The sequence below is a fragment of the Elgaria multicarinata genome, chromosome 4 (assembly GCF_023053635.1).
Source record: "Elgaria multicarinata webbii isolate HBS135686 ecotype San Diego chromosome 4, rElgMul1.1.pri, whole genome shotgun sequence".
Classification (NCBI taxonomy): Eukaryota; Metazoa; Chordata; class Lepidosauria; order Squamata; family Anguidae; genus Elgaria; species Elgaria multicarinata.
This window is the reverse complement of record NC_086174.1, coordinates 142,244,778-142,269,909: the sequence shown is the minus strand read 5'-3', so window position 1 is coordinate 142,269,909 and position 25,132 is coordinate 142,244,778. Positions and strand designations below refer to the sequence as shown.

At 45.1% G+C, this 25,132-nt stretch overlaps 1 protein-coding gene across 5 annotated transcripts in view; it reads right to left on the bottom strand.

The window, feature by feature from the left end:
- Window positions 1–25,132, bottom strand: part of PLCB1 (phospholipase C beta 1) — a 702,230-nt gene that overhangs the window by 165,120 nt on the left and 511,978 nt on the right. For all 5 annotated transcript variants that reach the window (XM_063125314.1, XM_063125315.1, XM_063125318.1 and 2 more), the window contains 4 exons: window positions 21,215–21,299; window positions 17,742–17,919; window positions 15,083–15,153; window positions 6,309–6,405 (listed from right to left, as the gene is read on the bottom strand). In XM_063125314.1, coding sequence (XP_062981384.1) covers window positions 6,309–6,405; window positions 15,083–15,153; window positions 17,742–17,919; window positions 21,215–21,299 — 431 coding nt within the window. The remainder of the gene's footprint in view (window positions 1–6,308; window positions 6,406–15,082; window positions 15,154–17,741; window positions 17,920–21,214; window positions 21,300–25,132) is intronic.

Genomic DNA, 25,132 nt, shown 5'->3' with positions numbered 1-25,132 from the left:
AGGATCGTCCCGAGGTCATCCCTGTTGACACACAGGGGATCCCGGGAGCAGGCAGGGACGACCCCGGGATAAACCTTAGGTCTAGCTAAGGCTTTTAAAAACTCCTGTGGCATCATTTAGATACTAACTCCTATCTTCATCTATTCCCACTCATGGTGCCATCTGCAGCAGGTTGCTTCACCTTGCTACATGGTAAGGATGGTCCTGCCTCCTCTAGCTTAATAAATCTAAATGGTTCTAAATGCAGCATTTAACAACAACACTTCACATCTAAAACCAGTAAGAGCTAAAACCAGCAACAATCAGATTCTTGACAGAAAAGGAATGGCTCCTGATATTAAAGACATTTAACTTAGAAACAAACCATATTGACTTCAACAGAATTTACTTCCATGTGGATTTGTCTGAGATGCTAAACCTGAGGCTGTAATCCTGCATCCATTATGTATTCATAAACCTATTGATTCTAAGAGGGCAAAGGGATAGTCTCCACACTGACTTAGCTGGATGTAGATTTGGAAGACATGAGAAAACAAAAGAAAAAAAAGCAGAAGAGATCTGGACGAGCTGCTGTGATTGGGGTGGGGGAGAGAGGGAGCGGTGTGGATTCTGCGGAATCCATAGAATTATCAGAGGAAGATGGTGGTGTATTTCTTTCTGCAATTGCAAGAGTGTTGCGGGCTGTTTTTTTTTTTTTTTACAGTAGTCTTACTATTGGGTCTTACTACTTTACTACTAAAACCTCTTTTAGGTTTTTCAGCCTCCAGTTTGCAGTTTGAAGAGCAGCTGCTATTAAGCTCAGCAGAGAAGCTGTTGAGCAACATTGATTGGTCTGTTTGAATTTCAGCATCTGCTCCGCCTCTTTTAGGTTTTTCAGCCTCCAGGTTGCAGTTTGTAGTTTGCAGTTTGAAGAGCAGCTGCTATTAAGCTCAGCAGAGAAGCTGTTGAGCAACATTGATTGGTCTGTTTGAATTTCAGCATCTACTCTGCCTCTTTTAGGTTTTTCAGCCTCCAGTTTGCTGGAGGCGCGAGCCGAAGGGCGAGAGCACAAGGGCTCTCAGCCTGAGGCTCTCTGCCGTGGGTGCGAAGCCGGTCAAACGGAACTTCTACTCCGGAGGAAAACCCCAGCCGCGGTCTGGTCGCTGCCACTTTCTGATTCAGGACACAATCTTCTCATTTTCTCCTCTCAATTCTTTTCTCCTCATATCTATTCCTTATGGCTCGTTCCAATCTCGTCTCTCCTTACTTAGTTCCTATTCGGTGTCTCCCCTCTTCTCAGCTGCCTTTTTCGTGTTCCTTATGGAACTGTCGCTCTGCTGCTTCTAAGGCCCCTGTCATTCAGGACTTGTTTATCTCTAGGTCTCTCCACCTCCTTGCTCTTACTGAGACCTGGCTTCCTGCCCATGATACCGCCATCTCTGCTGCCCTCTCTCTTGGAGGACTCTCTTCCTCTCACACTAGTTGCCCAGAGGGTCGGGGTGGTGGTGTGGGTCTTTTATTATCTAGTTTGTGCCAGTTCCAGCCTCTTTCCATTCCACCTTCACATTGCTTCTCCTCCTTTGAGGTACATGTGGTGAGGCTTTTCGCTCCATTGCGATTGCGGATTGCAGTTCTGTACCGCCCCCCAGGCTCGTCCTCAAAATTTATCTCTGATTTTGATTCGTGGCTGTCCTTTTTCCTCTCTGATAACTGTCCTACTCTTATTTTGGGTGATTTCAATATTCATGTGGATGACCCTCAAGACGCTGCAGCTCTACGATTTCACTCATTATCTTCCTCTTATGATCTTAAGCTTTGGTCTGATGTACCCACACATTCCCTTGGACACTGTCTGGATCTTGTTCTCACTCGGAATTGCTCTTTTGGACTTTTCTACTGCTCACTTTCCGTTGTCAGATCATCACCTAGTTTCTTTCAATATTACTCATAATCCTCCTCCTTCACGTCCCGCTTCTCGCTCTTGTCGTGACTTGCAATCTATCAATTATGAGGCTTTTTCTCAGTCTCTAGCCTCCTCTCTTCCTTCTGTCTTTTCGGCTGTCTCCTTGGACTCAGCTGTCTCCTTCTTTAATTCCTCCTTATCTTCAACTCTTGATAATCTTGCTCCATCTACAACTCGGATAGTTCGCCCTTCTCAACCCCAACCGTGGCTCACCTCTTCCCTCCGCTACCTTCGCTCTTGTTCCCAGGCAGCTGAACGCCTTTGGCGTAGGACCAGGGACTGGGCGGACTTTGTCCATTACAAATTTGTACTCTCCTCTTTCTCTTCTGCCATTTCATTGGCCAAACAGCAGTATTACTCAACATTGATCCAGTCAAATGCTAGGCATCCTCAGCGGCTCTTTGCATCCTTCAATTCTCTTCTGAAGCCTAATCCACCATCTCTCCCCACCTCTCTGTCTGCTAATAACTTTGCCTCTTTTTTCAATGCTAAAATCCAAACTATTCGCTCTGATCTGGCCAGCTCTGCTCCTCTTCCAGTTCCTGTTCCTCATCTGTCGGTTCCTCCTGCAAATTTCTCTGCGTTTCCTTCGGTCTCAGCTGATGAACTGTCTACAATACTGCGCTCTTCGAAGCCTTCCACTTGTTCTCATGATCCGATTCCTTCTCGCGTCTTTATTAATCTTATACCTGCTATCCTCCCTTCCTTGCTTCATATTATTAATTTTTCTCTATCCTCTGGTTCATTTCCTTCTGCTTTTAAACACGCTACAGTCTCTCCTATTCTCAAGAAACCTACTCTTGATAGGCTATCTCTGTCTAACTACCGACCTGTCTCTTTGTTGCCGTTTGTTTCAAAGATCCTGGAGCGTGTGGTCTACTCTCGTTGTCTTGATTTTCTTTTTAGTAACTCTGCTCTGGATCCTTTTCAATCTGGATTCCGTCCTTTGCATTCCACTGAAACAGCCCTTACTAAGATTACCAATGATTTTCTTACTGCCAAGTCTAAAGGCCATTATACCGTTCTTATTCTCCTTGATCTAACTGCAGCCTTTGACACGATTGATCATGATCTTCTTTTAGATTCCCTTCATGACCTTGGATTTTGTGGCTCTGTCTATAACTGGTTTGCCTCCTATCTAGCGGGTCGCTCTTTCAGCATGTTGGCTAATGGCAGCTCGTCTTCCTCTTTTCCCCTTTCAGTAGGGGTTCCGCAAGGCTCGGTGCTTGGTCCGTTGTTGTTTTCTTTATACATGTTGCCCTTGGGTAAGCTTATTCAATCTCATGGCCTCCAACATCATCTGTATGCCGATGATACACAATTATATCTCTCATCTCCGGATCTTTCTCCTGATGTTCACGATCGTATCTCGGCATGTCTTTCAGATATCTCAGCTTGGTTGCTTCATCGTCGTTTGAAACTTAATATGGCAAAGACTGAATGGCTTGTTTTTCCTCCTAAACCTTCTCCTCATCTCTCATTCTCTCTTACTGTCAATGATGTTACACTTACTCCAGTCAAGGAAGCTCGTAGTCTTGGCTTTATATTTGATTCCTCGCTCTCCTTTATTCCTCATATTGAGACAGTAGCTAAATCTTGTCATTTTTTCCTGTATAATATTGCCAAGATTCAATCATTTTTGTCTGTCTCTTCTGCCAAGACTCTTGTTCATGCACTGGTTATCTCTCGGTTGGACTACTGCAACCTTCTTCTCACTGGCCTTCCTTCTTCTCACATCAGTCCGTTGGTTTCTGTTCACCACTCTGCTGCTAAGATCATCTTCTTGGCTCGCCACTCTGACCATGTAACTCCACTTCTGAAATCTCTTCATTGGCTTCCAATTCACTTCAGAATCCAATATAAACTTCTCCTGTTGACCTACAAAGCTTTACACGGTCTAGCTCCTTCCTATCTCTCCTCTCTCATCTCACACTATTGCCCCGCTCGTGCTCTTCGCTCCTCTGATGCCATGTTTCTCGCCTGCCCAAGGGTCTCTACTTCCCTTGCTCGGCTTCGTCCATTTTCTTCTGCTGCCCCTTATGCCTGGAACGCTCTTCCAAAACATTTGAGAACTTCAAGTTCAACCACAGCTTTTAAAGCTCAGCTAAAAACTTTTCTTTTTCCTAAAGCTTTTAAAACTTGATTTGTTCTGACTTTATACTGTTAGTTTTACCCTACCCAGTGCCTGTTTACCCTACCCTGTGTGCCTGTTTGCATTCTCTTCCCCTCCTTATTGTTTTATTATGATTTTATTAGAATGTAAGCCTATGCGGCAGGGTCTTGCTATTTACTGTTTTACTCTGTACAGCACCATGTACATTGATGGTGCTATATAAATAAATAAATAAATAATAATAATAATAACATGATCCCTACAGTGCCTATGAATGTACTTAAGATTCAGCATTGCAATTCAAATGCTATAGGCTTCCTTTAACAGGCAGCAGCAGAGGTCATAGTTCTACCCTGTCAAAATGAAACGAAACAGGACAGGCTCTCTCAAAGGGGGTTCTGCTCTAAGTAAGGAAAAGGTGTCAGCTTGTTTGCTCAAGATGCTGCAAAGTGCATTCCCAGCAAGCCCCCTTCAGCAAAAACCAGCAGGCAATCATGAGTATGGATCATTAATTTCTAATAAACCAATCTACCACAGAGGAAAAACAATGAAATGTACGCAAGTAGATGGGTTTTGCATTCCTGTTCTATGTTAGGAATGTAAATGAAGGCATTTTGCCAACAGCAATAATAAAGAAAACAGCCCCAAACCTGTTTCTAGCACAATACTGCTCTTAAAAACCTGGAGCACAAATCCAACAGTCAACCACCTTATTTTACATTAGTTTGAGAGGAAGAGTTGAGCACATACTTACATCTTTTCTACTGAAATCAATGGGACTTGTAAGGGCTTGCCTTTGACTGATTGCACCACTAACCTTTTACATTCTCATCTCTTTTAACTTAAGGGCACATTGGTACGAGCCATTTTTGGCTCAAGCATCACTCCTGATGGATATTGCTGATGTGAATTTTAAAGTCAACCCAATTCTCTATCAAGTGACCAAATTCTGCTCCTCTCCATAGCCTTAGCTAGATGGGGCTTTATCAGGATTGTCCCAGTGAGTCCATATGACACACAGGGGATCCCGGGATCAGGGAGGGATGATCCCTCCCTTGCCCCAGGATCTCGCCTTACACTTTGGGCCCACTTTTTCTGCGGTCCTGGGCTGAGCCCGAGACCGGGGAACATGTGGCCCATTGCCGTGGGTTGACCCGGCTCTGCGCGATTCCTTGCACGATGCTGGGAGGAGCGCTGTGCCCATTGGGGGTAGGGTGGGGGGGAGTGAGAATTTAATTATTTTTTTTTAAAAAAAATGTTTATCTTTAGTGCACAAGTGTTCGTGCGCTCCTTCCTCTTTAAAAAAATAAAAAATGGCGGACGCAATGCCTCTCCTGCTAAGGTTGTCATGTGTAGACAGAGGAGGGATCTCGCGATAAACACTTCGTGGGATCTTCCCTCCTCCGTCGTGGGATAAAAGGAAGGTCTACCTAAGGCCAGCATCTAATCAAGGCAACACATGTTGTGTTCACAATCTGTTTAGCAACCTCACAAGAGGAAAGGCAGTCATGGCTTCTCCCACCCCAATTCCTCCCCCTTTTCTATCATTCACCATTCTGACTGCTATGGAGCAAAATGGGAATCTTGTTTTAAGGGACTGAATTCATCATTTATGGGGAACAATTCATGGGTCATAACAAATGTTGTAACATCCCACAGTTGCATAAGTTGTAATGTGCCTTTTTATATTGGTATACATGTAGACATCTCAAATTATAAACAGAGAAACTCCCCTGTTATCCTGAGCCCTTACGAAAAAAACAGACATCCTGAAATACCTGCCAAAACGGCAGGCTGAAACAACTTTTGGCTGATCGTAAAGCACTCTGAGAACAGACACAGAATTTTGCTTTGCTAAATCCTGAATCAGATTTTGAAGACCTGAACTAAAATTGCTGTCAATCTACTACTGTCCACATGCTTATTTCTGCAGCCTAGATATCTCTGTTCAAGTAAGTAAACAAATTCTTAAGAAGATCCCATAAGATTCCATTGCCATCTCCTTGGAAGAAAATTAAATCTCTACTGGTCAGAAAAACGGAGGGAACAGTTTCATGCATTGCCAAAATGTCTGCTTCTTCTCTGAAAGCCTCTATGTAATTTGAAGGAATAGGTAACTTCCACACTCTTAAACGAACAGATAGCAGCCCTGTTCTTAGCACAAAAGACTGATGCTACAGATTTCTTAAGGTAGAAGGCACAATCAAAACTAAATGGAACACAGACGATGTTGTCAATACTTTTCATACTCACTTTTAGATGTCTCAAATGACTCAAACTTCACAGGCTGTATGTAATTCACCAAGTTTGACATTTCCTCAGTAGCCATGGCCTCACTTCCAGCTGTCCCCTAGAACAGAGGTAGACTAACATGAGTAATAGTTCTGCCAGTAATGTTAACATCTCTATCTACAGCATGAAGTTAATTGCATAATGACAGCCACCAGATGCAAACATGGAGAATCTTTTCAAGGGCTTCCTATATTTTCCAACAATAGAATATGCTTTTCACTTAAAATCCAGTCTACTAAACCTTTACCAAGAGCAGAAGGCGGTGGTTCTGTCCATCACTACTACATAGTCCCATTCTACATAAGACTTGGAACTATTGCCATGCCATTGGGTATTTACTTCCAAGTCAAATAACATTTCTAAAAGCTATGATGATGTGGAAATATATAGGAACCAATTACTTTTTAAAAATCCTGCTCATCTGACATAAGTTCTCTCTCTAAGGGACTCATGGAAATTAATTTATTTTATTTATTACATTTATATCCCGCCTTTTTTTCTCCAAGAAACCCAAGGCGGTGTACATAATCCTCCTCCTCCTCTCCATGTTATCCTCACAACAACAACCCTGTGATGTAGGTTGGGCTGAGAGTCTGTGACTGGCAAAAAGTCACCCAGTGGGTTTCCATGGCCGAGTGGGGACTAGAACCCGGATCTCCCGACTCCCAGTCCAACACCTTAGCCACTACATCACACTGACTTCAATACACAACACTGGGATGGGTGCTAGACATAAACACAAATAAGAGTCAAATCCTCAGGCCTACAAACTCAGGCTGACAGATCCTCAGACTTAGGCCACAGCTAGACCTAAGGTTTATCCTGGGATCATCCCGGGTTTGCCCCTGCCTGAGCACTGGATCCCCTGTGTGTCACCTAGATGAACAGGTTTGACCCCTGGACGATCCAGGGGTAAACCTTAGGTCTAGCTATGGCCTTACAAAAAAGACACACACGAGAAGAGAAATGGAGGGAAAAGGTAGAGATCAGTTTGATAAGGACAGGACAAAGAAGTGAGTTGTTAACAAGCATTTGCATCCAGTTGGGGCCAGACTTATCTTCTTTTGCTGTTGTGCTTGCTACCATGGAAAAGTTAGAACTGTAGTTCTTTGGTCAGTAACAGAGGCCAAAGTGACTCTCATTACGGTAGTCACACAGCAACAGACAGTTCTAAATTAATGAACTGCATATTATTATCCTTACGTTGGCAAAAGAGAAAAAGGCAGAATTCCCTCTGGGAGGGAGGGAGGCAGCAACCTTTAGGAGCTACTCATTTTCTGAACTCATCTTCCTCCTGGGAGGAGAATGGGGTGCGATGTGTAAGTAACTCTTCATCCTCTGATAAGTGACTGAGGCAAACTGCCAGTGAATAGCCAGATGTATAACATGAAAATGATAGAAAGAAAAATGAATCTGAACAGCAGGTCTCCTTTGCTCTCAGATGTACACTTTTCAATCAAACATTCCGATTTACACTTTAAATTGTTTTATCATAAACATAACTTTAAGAAATGGATGACTGAGAATCCTTCTGGTTTGAGCTATGGATGAGCTGGAAAGAGGGTAGGATGCACTTTCCACACACAAAAATTGACAGTGGTGGAAAGCACTCACCTGCACCCACCCCACACCCACCCTTTTCAATGATTTCCCAGTATTGTACTGAAGCGTGTGTGAGAAAGTGTTTCCTCGTCCAGAAGGAAGACAATGCATTGCAAGAAACATTGCCTTCCTTCCCTATTGCTTTAATTTGCCCTGAATGGTGTCATTAGGTATCCGAATCTGGCAATATGGTGTCATGACATCATTATGTGATCCCTGATTGGCTAGGATCACTTGAGGAAGAAGAAAGCAAGGGAGAAAGCAGCAGCCGAAAAGAAAAACAATGGCCACAATCAGCCACAGAGAAAAAAGTTATAGTTAAGAATAGATGCCTGCAGGGAACAGTTCATCCCCCAACATTATTTTCAGCTTGAAAAACAAAGCAGATGAATATTTCCAGACCGCTGCTCTTAATCACATACATAAACCTCAGAAGTCTAGTATACATTTCCCATGAAATTTTGCTCAATATCATTCGTGCAACCTGGCTGCTGCCTGAGCGTTCACACCTTCCCGGCTGCAGTTTCAGAGCAGAACTGACACTGGAAACCACATAAGTTTAGCTCAAAGCCTCCAAAGCGTTGCCTATCACGTAGGGCATGGCTAGACAAGGGGGGCAGAGGGGGATGATCTCGTGATTTTATGATCGCGAGATCGTCCCCCTTGTCTACACATGGTGCACAAAGTCCCAGGTGGAAGAGGATGTCGCACCCGCCATTTTGGTTCTGTGTTTTTTAAAACTCAAGATGAGTGCTCGAACACGCCTTCACCAAAAGTAAGTAATTAAAAAAAAAAAAAACCTCCCGCTCCCACCGCCCCACCCCAAATGGGCACGGAGCTCCTGAATAGCTCCCTGCCCTGTCTCCCGGCTCCTTGCGGTTACTTGCAAGGAGCCAGGACAAAACCATGACATCGGGCCATACGTCCCACGGTCTCAGGAACATCTTGAGACCATGTCCTGAAGAAGCCGGTCTGAAACCAGCCACTTTTGCTTATCTCTTTGGGCAGAGTGCCCAGACTGGGAAGCACGCCAAGAAACAGCAAACACAGCAATTAAAGAAGTAACTAATAAGGTGTATTGGTCACACAGCTGAAACAGAAATACATAGAGCAATTGCTGGTTGCTTACGCAAAACACAAAGGCAGTCCATAAAGCATTCCAGATGTCAGTGAGGGTACGAGAGAGTCACGAAAATCCATAAGCCAGTCCAGATTCCAAAGGGCAGGAGAGAGTCACGAGGTCCAAGAAGTCCAGAGTCCAAAACGATACAACACGGCAGGAACACGGCACGGTCACGGGTACACGGTCCAGAGCTTCTCCCAGGCAAACCAGATAAGCTCTGACAATTTCCTGGTCTGCAGACTGCTATCTAAATACACCAGCTCAGCCTCACAGCTGTTCCTTGTTCAGCTGGCGTTTATTAGCAATCCGCTTAGATCGACGTAACGCCTCCTTCTCTGCCCTTTGCTGTTTGAACGAGGGCACGTGTAACAAGTCTGTTTGCTCCTCTTCTAAGTCTGCACTGGATGAGGCCTCTGCTGGCTGTTGATCAGCCAAGCTGGTACTGGGTCCCGCCTGTGGCTGCTCATCCCCAGAGTCCTCATCCTCAGACAACTCACCATTCCTTACACTACTCCCCTCTCCATAATCCCCTCCTGCCGCCCTAGCTGGGCCTGGCTTGGAAGGGTAGTTAAGGTGAAAGTCCTGCACCAAGAGAGGAGCATGCACATCCCCAGCATTCTCCCAGGAGCGCTCTTCTGGCCCATAACCCAGCCAGTCAATTAAGTACTGCAAACGCCCTTGATGTTTCCGTGAGTCCAAGACTTGTGCCACTTCATACTCCTCCTCCCCATCCACTAACACTGGGACTGGAGGAGCCTTTGACCCAGCATCCGGCCTCACCCCTGCTGCTGGAACCAATAGAGAACGGTGAAACACAGGGTGAATCCGGAAAGTCCGAGGCAGCTGTAAGCGGAACGCCACCGGATTAATCTGTGCTGTTACTAAAAATGGACCCATAAAGCGTGCATCCAACTTCCGGCAGGGTCGATGCCGTGGAAGATTCCGTGTTGATAACCACACCCGGTCACCAACCGTGATTGCCGGCCCCTCCTGCCTCCTCCGATCAGCGCCCACCTTGTAGGCCTCTTTGGCCACCTGCAGCTGCTCCTGCACCATGGATTGCACTGCCTGTAATTCCTGCAACCATTGATCTGCTGCAGGAACCTTGGTAGCGGGCACCACCGCCGGAAACCACCGTGGATGCATACCACTGGTTGCAAAGAACGGTGTCTGCTGCGTTGAGGCGTGCACAGAATTATTATAGGCGAATTCCGCCAAGGGAAGCAACCCCGCCCAATTGTCTTGTTGATAGTTAGAGTAACATCGGAGGTATTGCTCTAACGTGCCATTTGTCCGCTCTGTCTGGCCATCTGTTTGCGGATGAAAGGCTGATGACATATGCGCTTTGATGTCCAAAACCTGCATCACCGCCTTCCAAAAACGTGCCGTAAATTGCGCTCCCCGATCCGAGACAATCCCCTCCGGCAGTCCATGTAACCTGAACACATTGTCCACGAACAATCGAGCAGTCTCCTGGGCGGTTGGTAACCCTGGACACGGGACAAAATGTGCCATCTTTGAAAAAAGATCGACCACTACAAATATAGTGGTGTGTCCCGCAGACAATGGCAAGTCTGTAATAAAGTCCATTGAAATCACCCGCCATGGACCCACAGGTGTAGGCAACGGATGTAGCAAGCCTGCCGGTCGCCCCCTTATGTCCTTTGCCCGATGGCACACCGGACAGCTCTGGACGTACCGAGCCACATCTGCTTGCACCCTCGGCCACCAAAAGTCTCTAGATAGTAGGTGCAAAGTCTTGTATATGCCAAAATGTCCGGCCGGTCGGCTGTCATGGCACAGCTGTAACACTGAGTCCCTACACACCCCTGCTGGCACATACAAACGACCTCGGTGATATAGGAGCCCGTCTCTTATGTGAAACGGTGCCTTGGCCCCTCCTGCTGCCTGTTCCCGCACCAACGCGTCCTGCCCCTGCACCTGGCGAATCTGTTCCCTCAAAGTCGGGGGCACCTGCGCTGCTGCAAAATGTTCGGGTCGCAGGATCGTTGACCGCACCTCCCTCTCCGTCTGCGCTGCATACTCCGGCTTGCGGGACAAGGCATCAGCCTGGCGATTTTGGGCCCGAGGAACATATTTCAACCGAAAGTTGAAACGCCCAAAAAACAAAGCCCAGCGCTTCTGCCTTTGTGTCAGCTTCCGGGCTGTTTGTAGATACTCCAGATTCCGGTGATCGGTTCGAACCTCTACTGGATACTCCGCCCCCTCCAACAGATGACGCCACACCTCGAAGGCCGCCTTTACTGCCAAGAGCTCCTTCTCCCAGATGGTGTAGTTTCTTTCTGGTGGAGTAAGCTGCCTAGAAAAAAACGCACAAGGCAACCACCCACAGTCTGCTGTACTTGCCTGCAGCAGAACTGCACCTACGGCGACATCTGACGCATCCGTCTCCACCACAAACGGTTTACGTGGATCTGGATGCTGCAAAATTGGGGCTGCCGTAAACCGCTGCTTCAGCTGCTCGAAAGCTACCTGTGCTGCCGGTGTCCACCGAAACCCCGTCTTGCCCCTCAGCAACTGGGTGATGGGTTCCGCCAGAGTCGCGAACTCTGGAATAAAGCGCCGGTAAAAATTCGCGAAACCCAAAAAGCGCTGCACCTCCTTTCGAGTCCTAGGAGACTGCCAGGACAGGACCGCTTCGACCTTGGCGTGATCCATCGCCACTCCTTTTGCAGAGATCTTATAACCTAAAAAGTCCACTTCCGTGAGATCGAACGCACATTTGTCTAATTTTGCGTACAACCTGTGCTCACGAAGTCTCTGCAAGACTGCCTTAACATGAGCATCATGCGCCTCCTGATTGGGGGAAAAAATCAAAAAATCATCCAGATAAATAATAACAAAGCGATCCAGGTAGTCCCTGAAAATGTCATTAACAAAATGCTGAAATACGGCTGGGGCGTTGCATAATCCGAACGACATCACCGTATATTCATAGTGCCCATATCTGGTCTGAAAAGCAGTCTTCCACTCGTCCCCTTCCTTGATTCTCACCAAATTATAAGCCCCGCGAAGATCTAATTTGGTAAAAACCTTCGCATGTCGCAGGCGCTCCAAAAGTTCTGGAATTAATGGTAAGGGGTAGCGGTTACGCACTGTGATGCGGTTCAGACCTCTATAATCATTACAGAGACGCAAATCCCCTGTCTTTTTGCGTACAAAGAATACGGGTGCGCCTGCAGGCGACTTAGAAGGGCGAATAAACCCCTTCTGTATGTTGGTCTCCAAAAATTCCCGTAAAACCGCCAACTCTGGTTCTGAAAGGGAATAAATGCGCCCTGCTGGTATAGAGGCCCCTGGTAACAAATCAATGGTGCAGTCATATGGCCTATGCGGTGGAAGCCTATCCGCCTCCTTTTTGTCAAAAACATCCGCAAATTCAGCATACTTTGCTGGAAGATCTGCGGCCGCAGATCTTGGAACCACTGCCACGGCTGCCTGCACCTGCTCTGGCCAACAATGTTCTTGACAATAGGGTGAAGCAAAAAGTACTTCCCGCCGACCCCATGAAATATGGGGATCATGCTGCGTGAGCCATGGCATCCCCAAAACCACTGCAAAATGTGGTACTGCTGCCACATAGAAACGTAGGCGCTCCACATGCCCCTGGATCTCCAGCCTCAACAGAGTGGTCTGGTGTGTAACTGGCCCTGATTTTAAAAGTCGCCCATCAATTGTCTCCACCTGCCTCGGCTCTGCCAGCGGCTCTAGTGTGAAATTGTGTTGGGAAGCAAATGCCCAGTCCATAAAATTGCTGGATGCTCCAGAGTCAACCATAACTCCCACTGCACACCCCTGAGCCTGCTCCTCTGACAACGTTGCTGAGACCAGTAGAGGGTCTTTTCTAGGTTCTGCATGAGGCACACCTGCCTCTGCCCCCAAAATTCCCAGGCTAGCGACCCCTCCTAAGCCTGGGAAGTCCCGTTTCCCGACAAAGACCCCTTCTGTCCTTTGGCAGGGCAGACTCGAGCAAAATGCCCCCCATGTCCACAATATAAGCACACGCCAGCCGCTCTCCTTCGCTGCTTCTCCGCCGCAGAGAGATGTGCTCTTACAGCTCCCAGCTGCATGGGCTCCTCCCCAGTACAGGGCGAGACCACGACTGCAGGTGTTGCTGCTGGCTCCACCACTGGCTGTACTCTCCATCCTGTTGTTCCTTTTTGTGCCAAACGACGAGCTGATAAGCGAGCATCCATCCGGGTGGCCTGTTCAATGAGCAGAGCCAATGATGTAGGCGGTGCTGAGCGTGCCAATTCGTCCAACAGCTCCTCTGCCAGGCCATAACGAAACTGTGACTGAAGTGCACTGTCATTCCAAGTCAGGTCTTGTGCCAGGAGACGAAACTGAGTAGCATATTCAGCCGCTGACCCCTTTCCCTGACGCAACTCCCTTATGCAGTGCTCAGCTGTTTCTGCTTTCACCGGATCTCCCCAGATGGCTGTCATTTCTTTCAGAAACGCATCCAGGTTGTCAAGCAAAGGGCTATCCTGATTGAGATAAGGTGTAACCCATTTGCTTGCAGACCCAGACAATAAGGACACAATAAAAGCTACTTTGTGCCCATCTGTAACAAAATCCTCCGGGCGGACCTTGAAATGCAATTTGCAGTTTGCAAGAAAAGTGTCCAGCATTCCCCTTTCTCCGGAAAACCTCTCTGGCATGGTTGCAAAGCATTTACTCCTACGCGGCAGCGGCGGAGGCTGAGAAGCTGCAGCCGTTGCCTGATTCACTTGCGCTTGGAGCATGGTGATTAATTGCGTGAGCTGGATCACCTGAGTAGCTAACTGCTTCTGCTGCTCCAAAAGGTTTTCCATTCTTATTTTTCTTAACAGAAAAAGTGCTGGTAAAACGTTGGTCAGAGCTTATTCTGTCCTGAAGAAGCCGGTCTGAAACCAGCCACTTTTGCTTATCTCTTTGGGCAGAGTGCCCAGACTGGGAAGCACGCCAAGAAACAGCAAACACAGCAATTAAAGAAGTAACTAATAAGGTGTATTGGTCACACAGCTGAAACAGAAATACATAGAGCAATTGCTGGTTGCTTACGCAAAACACAAAGGCAGTCCATAAAGCATTCCAGATGTCAGTGAGGGTACGAGAGAGTCACGAAAATCCATAAGCCAGTCCAGATTCCAAAGGGCAGGAGAGAGTCACGAGGTCCAAGAAGTCCAGAGTCCAAAACGATACAACACGGCAGGAACACGGCACGGTCACGGGTACACGGTCCAGAGCTTCTCCCAGGCAAACCAGATAAGCTCTGACAATTTCCTGGTCTGCAGACTGCTATCTAAATACACCAGCTCAGCCTCACAGCTGTTCCTTGTTCAGCTGGCGTTTATTAGCAATCCGCTTAGATCGACGTAACGCCTCCTTCTCTGCCCTTTGCTGTTTGAACGAGGGCACGTGTAACAAGTCTGTTTGCTCCTCTTCTAAGTCTGCACTGGATGAGGCCTCTGCTGGCTGTTGATCAGCCAAGCTGGTACTGGGTCCCGCCTGTGGCTGCTCATCCCCAGAGTCCTCATCCTCAGACAACTCACCATTCCTTACAGACCATGCGAAAAATCAGAATTAAAGGGTAGGGTGAAATCCCGGGGCAAGGGAGGGATCATCCCTCCCTGCTCCCGGGATGCCCTTGGCGTCATGTAGACGCACAGGGATGATCCTGGGAAGATCCCTGGGATATCACCCTGTCTAGACATGCCCATAAAAACTGAGCAGGAGGCAGATACAGAATTCAATACGGATATATAGAATTCAACGTATAGAGCATCAAAGCAACGGAAGATCCCATATGCCTCCAAAAAGGCCTCCTCAAACACTGCATCTCTTCAGTAAAGCTTGACAAAGCCGTTAGCAAATATCTGAAATTTGTGGCTGAGTCCTCACTATCCAGAAGGTGGCAGTACAATACTGGGTCATATAGGCAAATATGCAAATACACTTTCAAAGTCAAGTCAGGGCAATTTGTACTTCAAAATGATTCATTCCTTACTTCATCCATTGATGATTTTTTGCAGTCATCGTCATAATCGTCGTCATCATCACTGTCAATCTCCGCTTCCCCTGCACCATTTTAATTGGAAAAAGAAAGATCAATGTAGATTATTCCTCCTGATTCACATGTTAACTATTACTACAACTACCACCAGAAAAGCTTCACTTCAAATGCAATGACAGTATCAGAGGCTCAAGGTGGTGTCTTAGGGTGTTGAAATGTTTTTTCAAGCGTTTATCTATGAGCCAGATAGTCAAAATACTCCCACCTACACATTAACACTATGACGTTATTTAGCCCTGCTCAGACACCCCCCCAAAAGGCATTAAGTGACGAGGTGATCGAATAAAAAAGGATGCTGAACTGACACAGAATGCGATTTATAGCTAGAAAACTTAAAACGTTCTTTTCATTTACAGATGGCTGAAAAGTTGGAAGTAAGGAAATGCCACTGCTTTTTTTGCCTCACTGTTGCTTCTCTCCTTCCCCCAGATCTCGGAGTTTCATGTTCACTTGCTGCAAATATGTATCTTGCCTCGGCATGTAGTGGCTATACGCTGAAGCAGCAATGTCAGGCAATTTATACTATACTTTGTTACGGGGCACTGCACTCCCAGTCTGATACTCTAGCTACTACAAAACATGACTGATGGACAGGCCCAGGGGGAATCTTATAAACCTGACATCATTAACAGCCTGCAACACTGCGCCTATAGAAACATGAACGTTCATTGCTTATTGCTTCCTTTTCCCACTTAAACTTGTCTTGTTTTTGTGTGTGGTTTTTTTTACGTATCGTTGTATGCTTGTGCTATTTGTGCCCATGTTATTTTAATTTTTGTACAGTTGCTAGAGATCTTAAAAACCATCATCACCACCTGGACAGGGAGAGTAAAGAAATGAAATAGGTGCTGGTTGTAAGAACAAAGAATGTATGAAGCGATGACCTTAGATTGATATTTCCTGCTCTGACTGGCAGCAGAGCTGGACTTATTTCTCAACCGGAATGAAGTGGCGGCTGGAGCAAACGGACACCACTGAATATTTGTGACAACGTTAGAAGCCCATTCAGAATGCACCCTCTTCTTGTCCAGCAAACTTTCTCTTTAGGATAAATCTATATTTTTTAGCTGAAATACAGAAAAGCATTTCCTTCTCATGTTGAGGGGGCCCTGCTATGGGACATAAAGAAACCAAGCTAATAGCCCAAGGTTTCACAGGGAATATTTGATCATGAAGCAAAGGGAACTAATTCTTCCTAGTCCCATATGCCTGGAAATAATGAGAATACCTTTCTGAGGAGTTGATGTTTAGGGAGCGGGTGAGGGGTGGGGGTGGATCTGGCCACAACAGACATTGATCTTGTGGTGTGCGGAGTGGCTCCCAGTGTTGTTAAAAGGCAGCATTTCCTGACAAGCTTTTGAAGGGATGCTAACTAGTGAGAACCCAAGAAAAATACTGGCATGTATGACATAAAAGGAAGGATGCTGCTGTCATGGAAACACACTACAAGGAGTGAGACACATTGATGTAAGGCAGACAGGAATCACGAGGGTCGCCTCACTGTCTCAAAAGTTCAGTCAGTCTCAAGTTGGGCTATGCTGAAGTGGCAACAGAGAGGATTTGCCCCATATTATTTTCCTACATCAGATAGGTGGGCAGCTCACAACCCATGCACAGGAATCAGTCCCAAAAGCAAACTTCTAATCTCTCAAATGGTAATCAACAGATGACCAGAGTTTCTCTTGTAAGAACAAAAACTGTTTTCAAGTTATAACAAAGATAAGCTGGTATTTTATTACATCCCTCCACTCTTTCGTAGTGTGTGTGTAAACACAGAAATATGTATATAATGATTAGGACTGTGCTCGGCTCAGTTTCAGGTCATAGAAGCGGGAGCGGAGCAGACCGATTCGCCTCCGCCAAAGGCGGATCCTAAACAGGTTGAGGGAGCTATGGATCAAGGCGAAGTGGTTCGCCTCCATCCGGAGCTCCGAACGCAGGTAAGTGTGGGGGAGAGGGGGCTCACCTGGCGATGGTGGAGGAGCCAGGTAAGGGGGCAGGGGGGGCTTACCTGTGTCCGTCACAGTCCGTCGCAGGCTTCAACTGAGGCCCAGGCCTCAAAGCGGAAGCAGACTGTGGCCTGCCTCCGCTTTGAGGCCTGGGCCTCAGTTGAAGCCTGTGTTAGACTGCGACAGGTTCAGGTAAGTGGGGGGAGGGGGCTTACCTGGCTCTGCCACCGCAGTCTGGGCCACGAAGCGATTCAGGGGGTCCGTGCACAGCCCTAATAATGATATGTCTAAATGTATGTGATTCTTCATACTTTAGCAGTACATGGCATATTATTATTATTATTATTATTATTATTATTATTATTATTATTATTATGGCTACTTGAGAGGCATTCATGAAGGAGGATGGCTAGATATACTTCTGGCTGCAGACCACTACCTGGAAAACAGAGTGTTTTCTTGCCCAATGAGAAACTAATGTAATATACTTTTCGATATTGACTTGTGCTTGCATCATGTGCAGTATTTTTTCTTATACACTTCTTATTTCTTTAAAAGTGATTGCAATTTATGATAATCATCCCGACTTTTTGGCCATCTCTGTATGTTACAGGAAAGATGTTTGTGTTTTCATGTATTTTTACCTGCTCCAGGAGAGGAAGGCTCAAACCCACTAGAAGCATCACTGCATGCATTTGAAGCTTGTTCAGACAGTTTCTTCTTTGTGCTCCCATCTACAGACTTGTGGGACTTCTTTTTATTCTTCACCAGAATTTTGTACATCAGGTCTGCTGGGCTTGGAAGTGGAACACCACGTTCAAGCTGATAAAGAAAGAGACATGGGTACCAAGGATGACCCTTTAAGCAACATTGACCTCCATTTTCACATTTGCATCACTTGCCCCTTCCCAGCTTCGAATAGCGGAATTAGTATAATGAAACCCATTGTCATGTCTAGCCTTGCTCCCCCTATTTTGGAAGGTATTTCAGGTAATCAATCAGAATCAGACATTGAAGTAGAGGAGTCAGTGTCAGACACAGGCCAGCCTGTACCAGTGGGGGAGAAAGCTCTCACAGGCTCCTCACCAGCTGGTGGTGAACTCTCTCCAGGGCTTATCTCGTCAAGGGCAAATAATACAGTCAGTGCGAAGCCAACATTCTTCTGAAGAAGAGAGCACCAACAGGTTAGCCAATCCTAGAGTACATCACAGGCTAAAATGGGTGGAGCTAAAGGAAGGCAAGAGAAAGTCAGCCCGGCTCGCATCTCATTAGAAGCTGCCTCAGAACTAGTCTCTCTGAAGTTAAGGCATCTTGGGAAAAGGCTTTCCATTATTCTTGAATGGACAATTGTCTCACTTAGTTTGCATAGTTTTGCCTAGGGGAAAGTTGCAAGAGATTAGACTCTCTTCAGGCAGGAAGAGATGTTCATTGCTTAAATAAAGCTTTGTGGATTACTTAGCAGGCCTCGTTATTGTCTCCCAAGAAGGCCGGAAGTTTTTGAGAAACACGACACCCATGCCCACATATTGATATCTACCTGAAATGCAGAAATATAACATGTTGCTCTTTCTGCAGATATCTTAGTTTGGATTCCTCTCGCCAAAATATGTGATGGACTGGCATAAGATGCCTTCTGCATGTTTGAAGCCACTAACATCTCAGTTGGTAAGAATGCACATTGTTTCTGTGACAAGATGTTCTGGTAGTGAAGATTTGTAGCAGCTCATGTAGTAGGTGGTTTATTTTGTTAGCACAATAGTGCAAGGAACACAATTATTTATTTATTTTATTTATTACCTTTCTATACCGCCCAATAGCCGGAGCTCTCTGGGCGGTTCACAAAAATTAAAACCATTCAAAGTATAAAACAACAGTATAAAACCATAATATAAAATACAATATAAAAGCTCAACGAGATAAAAACAGCAGCAATGCAAAATTACTAATTTAAAACCATGTTATTTAAAATTTATAGACTGTTAAAATGTTGGGAGAATAAAAAGGTCTTCACCTGGCGTCTAAAAGCATATAATGTAGGTGCCAAGTGAACCTCCTTAGGGAGCTCATTCCACAGCCGGGGTGCCACAGCAGAGAAGGCCCTCCACTTGGCCCACTTGCAAACACTAGTCTGCTCTTGGTTTTATTCTACTTGTGATACAAAGCTACCCTACTTTTTAAAAGTCTTCAAAACTACGTTTAGGCATCCTCACTAGAACATCTTACACTATGGTTTTTCCTGGACTTTTGCTGATTGAGTTTGGTTGGAGCAGGGATAAAAGAATGGTGCGGTGATAAATTCTGAAGTGCAGATGCTCTTCATGACACTCCCAAAGCCACATCTCTTCTACAAGTCTAGGATAAAAATGAACTTTTGAGCTCTTGCCTTGTTCTAAGTTCTTCGAATGTGACATTTGGAGGTGTCCCAGCAGCAACGCAGAAGCTGTAGCATAATCAGAATCAAGCCAGCTTCTCCCCAGCTTCAGGGTTTATGTTTTGCTCAGGCTGAAATCCTATACACATTTACCTGGGTTTACATCCCATTGAACTCAATGGAACTTTCTTCTGGTAGACATGCAAAGGATTGCACTGTTGAAAAGTTCTGTCTGGAGGATTTCGCCCAATGTTTTGAGAAAGGCCTATCCACCATTTCACAACCCAAATGGGGAGGCAATCTCAATCCATTTTCACCCATAAAAAATAAAGCACAATGTTCCCCCAAATCCACCACAGCCAGCCTTTGAAAACGAAAAACACACTAAATTAAATACCTGTCATCCAGATTTAAAAAAAAAAAAAATTTAAAGTAAGTGCCAATAGGGTGACCATATGAAAAGGAGGACAGGGCTCCTGTATCTTTAACGATTGTACAGAAAATGGCATTTCAGCAGGTGTCATTGGTATGGATGAATGACCTGGTGAAATTCCCTCTTCATCACAACAGTTAAAGCTGCAGGAGCCCTGCCCTCTTTTGTATCTGGTCACAGCAGGCAGGGCTCCTGCAGCTTTAACTGTTGTGATGAAGAGGGAATTTCACCAGGTGCTACATGCATCCAAATGACACCTGGTGAAATTCCCTTTTCTATACAACCGTTAAAGATACTGGAGCCCTGTCCTCCTTTCCATATGGTCACCCTAAGTACTAAGCCACCTTCTCCCCTGGGGGATGAACTTTGCTCAGGCTGTTATCCTTACACATTTACCCAGGAGTAAGTCCCACTGAAGTCCGAGTAAACCACAAGAAAAATAATTAAAACCAACAACAATCAAATCAGCTTCTTGGAAGAAATCTTACTCACTTCTGCACTTAGTATTTTTTTTCTTTACCAGGCAGTCCTCAATTCTAAACCCCACTGGAGGATCCAGCTGCAGCCAGTGATGCTAGTGCAGTGCTGGCATGCAATCCACAAATAAGCAACTTTTTTTTACACTGCACAGACTCACCATCAGCAGAGCAGAGAAGAAGGAAAGAGAGGAGGAAGAAGTGGTGGAGAAAGGTGGGGTGGGACCGGCTAAGAACTCTCTCAGCCAGCAGCAATGGTGGGCACTGTTGTCTCTCTCACTCAGTGGCTTGGCTTGCTGGTCACAGCTTGCAAAGCAAGGAGAAGGGAAAAGGGGCCATGCCGGTTGGTGATGTCACAATGTGAGCTATTGGGTAACCGCCAGGGTGTCATCCCAGTTAGCCACAGCAGCACTACAAGCTTGGAGAAGAGGTTGCTGCAAAATTATTTTTTTCAGGGTTTTCATTGAGAACTTAAACGCCCTTGAATCAACCCAGCCACAGCTTTTGGGAGAGTCCCTCTTCCTAGATAATACCAATGGAGTCATCCTTTTGAGAACAAATAAAACAGGCAGCAAAGCAACGTAACTGTAAGGATGGTCATATTTCCTAACCTCTTTCTTCTGTGAAAGTGTGTTTCCTTTAACATATTTGTTTTAAACACCCTTCATAGCATCTCTACAATTGCTATTAAAGAAACCATGCCCATAAAACACTTGCTCTAAAAGTAAAAAAAGCGGACCATTTAAGGAGGCAGTACATAAAAAAGAACAGACAGCAAAGAATTGTCAATCAATTCATTTTCTTTGAACGTGTGACCAAATAACAAAATCAACTTACTGGGTATTTCTCAAGGGGCTCCATCAGCAAAGCATCTCCAAATATTAATCTGCAATATTCCGCCATTTTTGCCTGCTGTTTAGGGCTGAAAAGGGAAGAAAGCAGAGAATTAAACAAGGCTTATTCATAACACTCCAAGTGCCAGTAACGGAAAATTTAATATCCTTGAACTACATGAAGAAGTATAATATTCTAATCCTATCATCCTACATTGTTCTCGGTGATCTACAGTCATTATGCCATTATTCTGACTTCTGCAAAGGCTCTTGTCTCACTTTTTTAAAAAAACATTAAATAGTGCAGTAAAGGCTTCCAGTCATTTGCAGTAGTAAACAGAAAGAAGTGACCCTGACCTGCACATATACAAGCAATAATACGTGCTTAAGAGAATACAACACAGAAACATGAGAGCTACACACTAATAAAAATATCTTTATTCACTATTCCACTGCTCTTCGTTCAGTTTACATGACATTTTGAGATTCCTGCCTTTGGTTTCACAGTTTCCTCTGTTATATATTTCTACTCAGGGTCAAGACTAGAAAGAAAGTGTAGGATAAAACAATGGTGTTGTTCCCCCCCACCCCCTCCAGTTTCCAAAACATGTCTTTTTTAACCTTGAGACTACTTGGATGCTTTACAACACATGTTTGAAGATTAGCAATATTTAACAAAAATCATAGTTAGCAGACAGGAGATTCACACAAAAAGAACATATAATATAAATGAATATGCATATTAATGTCACAAATATGCAAGCCAATATTGTGTGTGTTGGGGGTTACATATTCTGTGCAAATTTTGGCTGTTGGGGGGAAAGGGTGGAACTGCATTAGCTTGTTCATAGGGATGTGCTCCGCTCCGATTAGGAGCGTAGAAGCAGTAGCGGATTGGCCTGCTCCGCCTTACCCAGAGGCGGAGTAGGAGCGGACCGCGGACCCCTAGAAGCAAGGCGAAGAGAAGCGCCCATTTTTCGGAGCTCCGAGTTCTGGCAGAGCGCTCCGGTCGCCATCTTGAAAACATTTCGCCATAGGATTGCATTGCGGCAAATAATCGCGCATAACTACGTTGTTTTTGAAGCTATCGTTCTGGAAATTCTTGTGCACAGAGAGTCGTGGATGGGGGTCATTTTGAGACCACTCTCACCTCTCTGCGTTGTCTGGGTCGCGGGCTATATTTTTTTGAAAATCGGGTCAACCGCGCGGCTCAAACTGCGTTTTCGGCTTTTCGCCCATAGGATTGCATTGAGGGAAAGAATCGGGGATAACTGGGGGGGGGTTTAAGCTATCGTTCTGGAAATTCTTGTGCACAGAGAGTCGTGGATGGGGGTCATTTTGAGACCACTCTCAACTTTCTGCATCGTACGGGTCGCGGGCTAGACGTTTTTAAAAAATCGGCGGGAAAAATACCTTTTTCAAAGGGCTGAGGGGCAGAGTCAGCTCCCGGTCATGATGATCCCAAAGTTGGAGGAGGGCATAGGCAAAACAGGTAACTTGGGATTCTGGGAAACTTCTCTTTCTTCATCTGAACGGGCTTTTCCCCGTGTTTTTTAACACAGTAGCCCCACCAAATGCACAAACACAACCTGAAATCATATACTAAGCCAAGAATAAGAGATAGAAACACAGCACTGCTCCCCACCCTAACCTTGGTGAACAACTGAATCGATGTGGTGCAAGGGGATGAGCTCCCCTAGGGCATCTCATCGTGGACGTGCCCCCACTCTCTCCTGCACTGGAAGGCCATTAGAGCCTTCCAAAGAGAGTAAAACGGTGGAGCAATGCCTATCATGAGTTGAAGTGAATGGTCACTTTTCAGTGGTGGAGCAATGCCTGTTCTGAGTCGAAGTGAGCGTTTTACTTCTTCTCAGAGCTGTGGCTGTCAGTGTCTTGAACTGGCAGCTACTTCCCCCTCCCCCGGGCACGTCCCCCTATTGCTGGTAAAAGACAGATATAGCCTTTTAAAAAAGTTCTTCTTGTTGTTTATTGAGCAACACTGCTGCTTTTAATTCCACCCCTCCTTTGTTTATTGATTGATTTATTCCATTTTATATGCATTACTGGCTTATCCTTGGCTCACTTCCTTATGCCCCCAGAAATGCCAGCTGCATGCCTGCCTGCCTTCCCTCCCTCCTCCCCTGCCCACCTCGCAGGGATGGTGTGTGTGGGGTGCCCGATTTTCAAAAATTCGCCAAAAATCAGGGGATGATGGGATTGCTTTGAAACTTGGCATGCGTGTGTATATCCCCATGAGGTGTCATGGTGCCAAACATGAGGTTTCTAACTTGAACAGAAAAAAAGTTGTATAATTTTTTAGCTTTCAATGCAAGCCTATGGGGGGGGGAAACGGAGCTCCGGATCCGGATCCGGAGCTCCGGGCGGAGCGGAGCGGAAGTGGGCGGAGCGGGGGCGGAGCGGAGCGGCCCGATCCGGAAAATGGCAGATCTGCAAGTGAAGCGGAGCGGGGGGTCTGTGCACACCCCTACTTGTTCATCTGCAGCCCAAACCACAGCCTAATTTTTTGTATTGTCGGAAAAGCTCCTGGAGGCAGGGGCTTTAATGATGGTTTCTGGCTAATAGGTGGCATATTGTTTTATTAGATACTCTGAACACTCAAATTAATTTAAATAGATGCACTGTTATGTCTTTCTTTCTTTCTTTCTTTATAGTATTTTTATCCTGCACCTCAGCCAAAAAGGCTTCCAGAGCGGCTAACAATCAATCAGTAAAGAAGACAGCCCCTGCCCTCAGGCTTACATTCTAAAAAAGACATGACACACAAGGAAAGGGTATGGGGAGGGAAGAGGGAGAAAAGAAAAAGAAATTAAGGAGATCATTCAGCAGGGCTGGTGGGAAGGTCCTGCTTCCCCCTCTCATCTCCCAGTGCAAGGGCAGACCTACAGCTAGGGTGACCATATGACCGGATTTGCCCGGGCTTTTGATGACAAATCCAGGAGGGGGAGGGGAAATCTGGATTTCCCCCCAAAGAGCAGCTCTAATGGGAATTAACAAAAATGCTTATAACTACATCATTTTTTTAAGATAAAGACATGAAACTTGGCACAATAGTAGCTCTTAGGAAGGGCTTTAGTCATACTAAATTTGAAACAGATCCGTTCATCCATTGATTTTTTTAGGATTTTTTTTAAAATTGAGGTTTTAAAATTATTATTTTTAAAATCGCCATTTTTAAAGTTAAAGAGATGAAACTTTGCACCATGAAAGGATTTAGGTAGAGCTTTAGCCACACCAAATTTGAAACAGATCCGTTCATCCATTGATTTTTTAGGAATTTTTTAAAAATTGAGGTTTTAAAATTATTATTTTTAAAATCGTCATTTTTAAAGTTAAAGAGATGAAACTTTGTACCATGATAGGATTTAGGTAGAGCTTTAGCCACACCAAATTTGAAACAGATCCGTTCATTCATTGATTTTTTAGGAATTTTTTAAAAATTGAGGTTTTAAAATTATTATTTTTAAAATCGTCATTTTTAAAGTTAAAGAGATGAAACTTTGTACCGTGATAGGATTTCGGTAGAGCTTTAGCCACACCAAATTTGAAACAGATCCGTTCATCCATTGATTTTTTAGGAATTTTTTAAAAATTGAGGTTTTAAAATTATTATTTTTAAAATTGTCATTTTTAAAGATAAAGAGATGAAACTTCGTACCATGATAGGATTTAGGTAGAGCTTTAGCCACACCAAATTTGAAACAGATCCATTCATCCATTGATTTTTAGGATTTTTTTTTAAAAAATGAGGTTTTAAAATTATTATTTTTTAAACAGTCATTTTTAAAGATAAAGAGCTGAAAGTTGGCACCATGATAGCTTTTAGCTAGAGCTTTAGCCATACCAAATTTGAAATGATTCTGGGGCCAGTAGCAAAACCTGTTAACAACAACAGCAGCTTGCA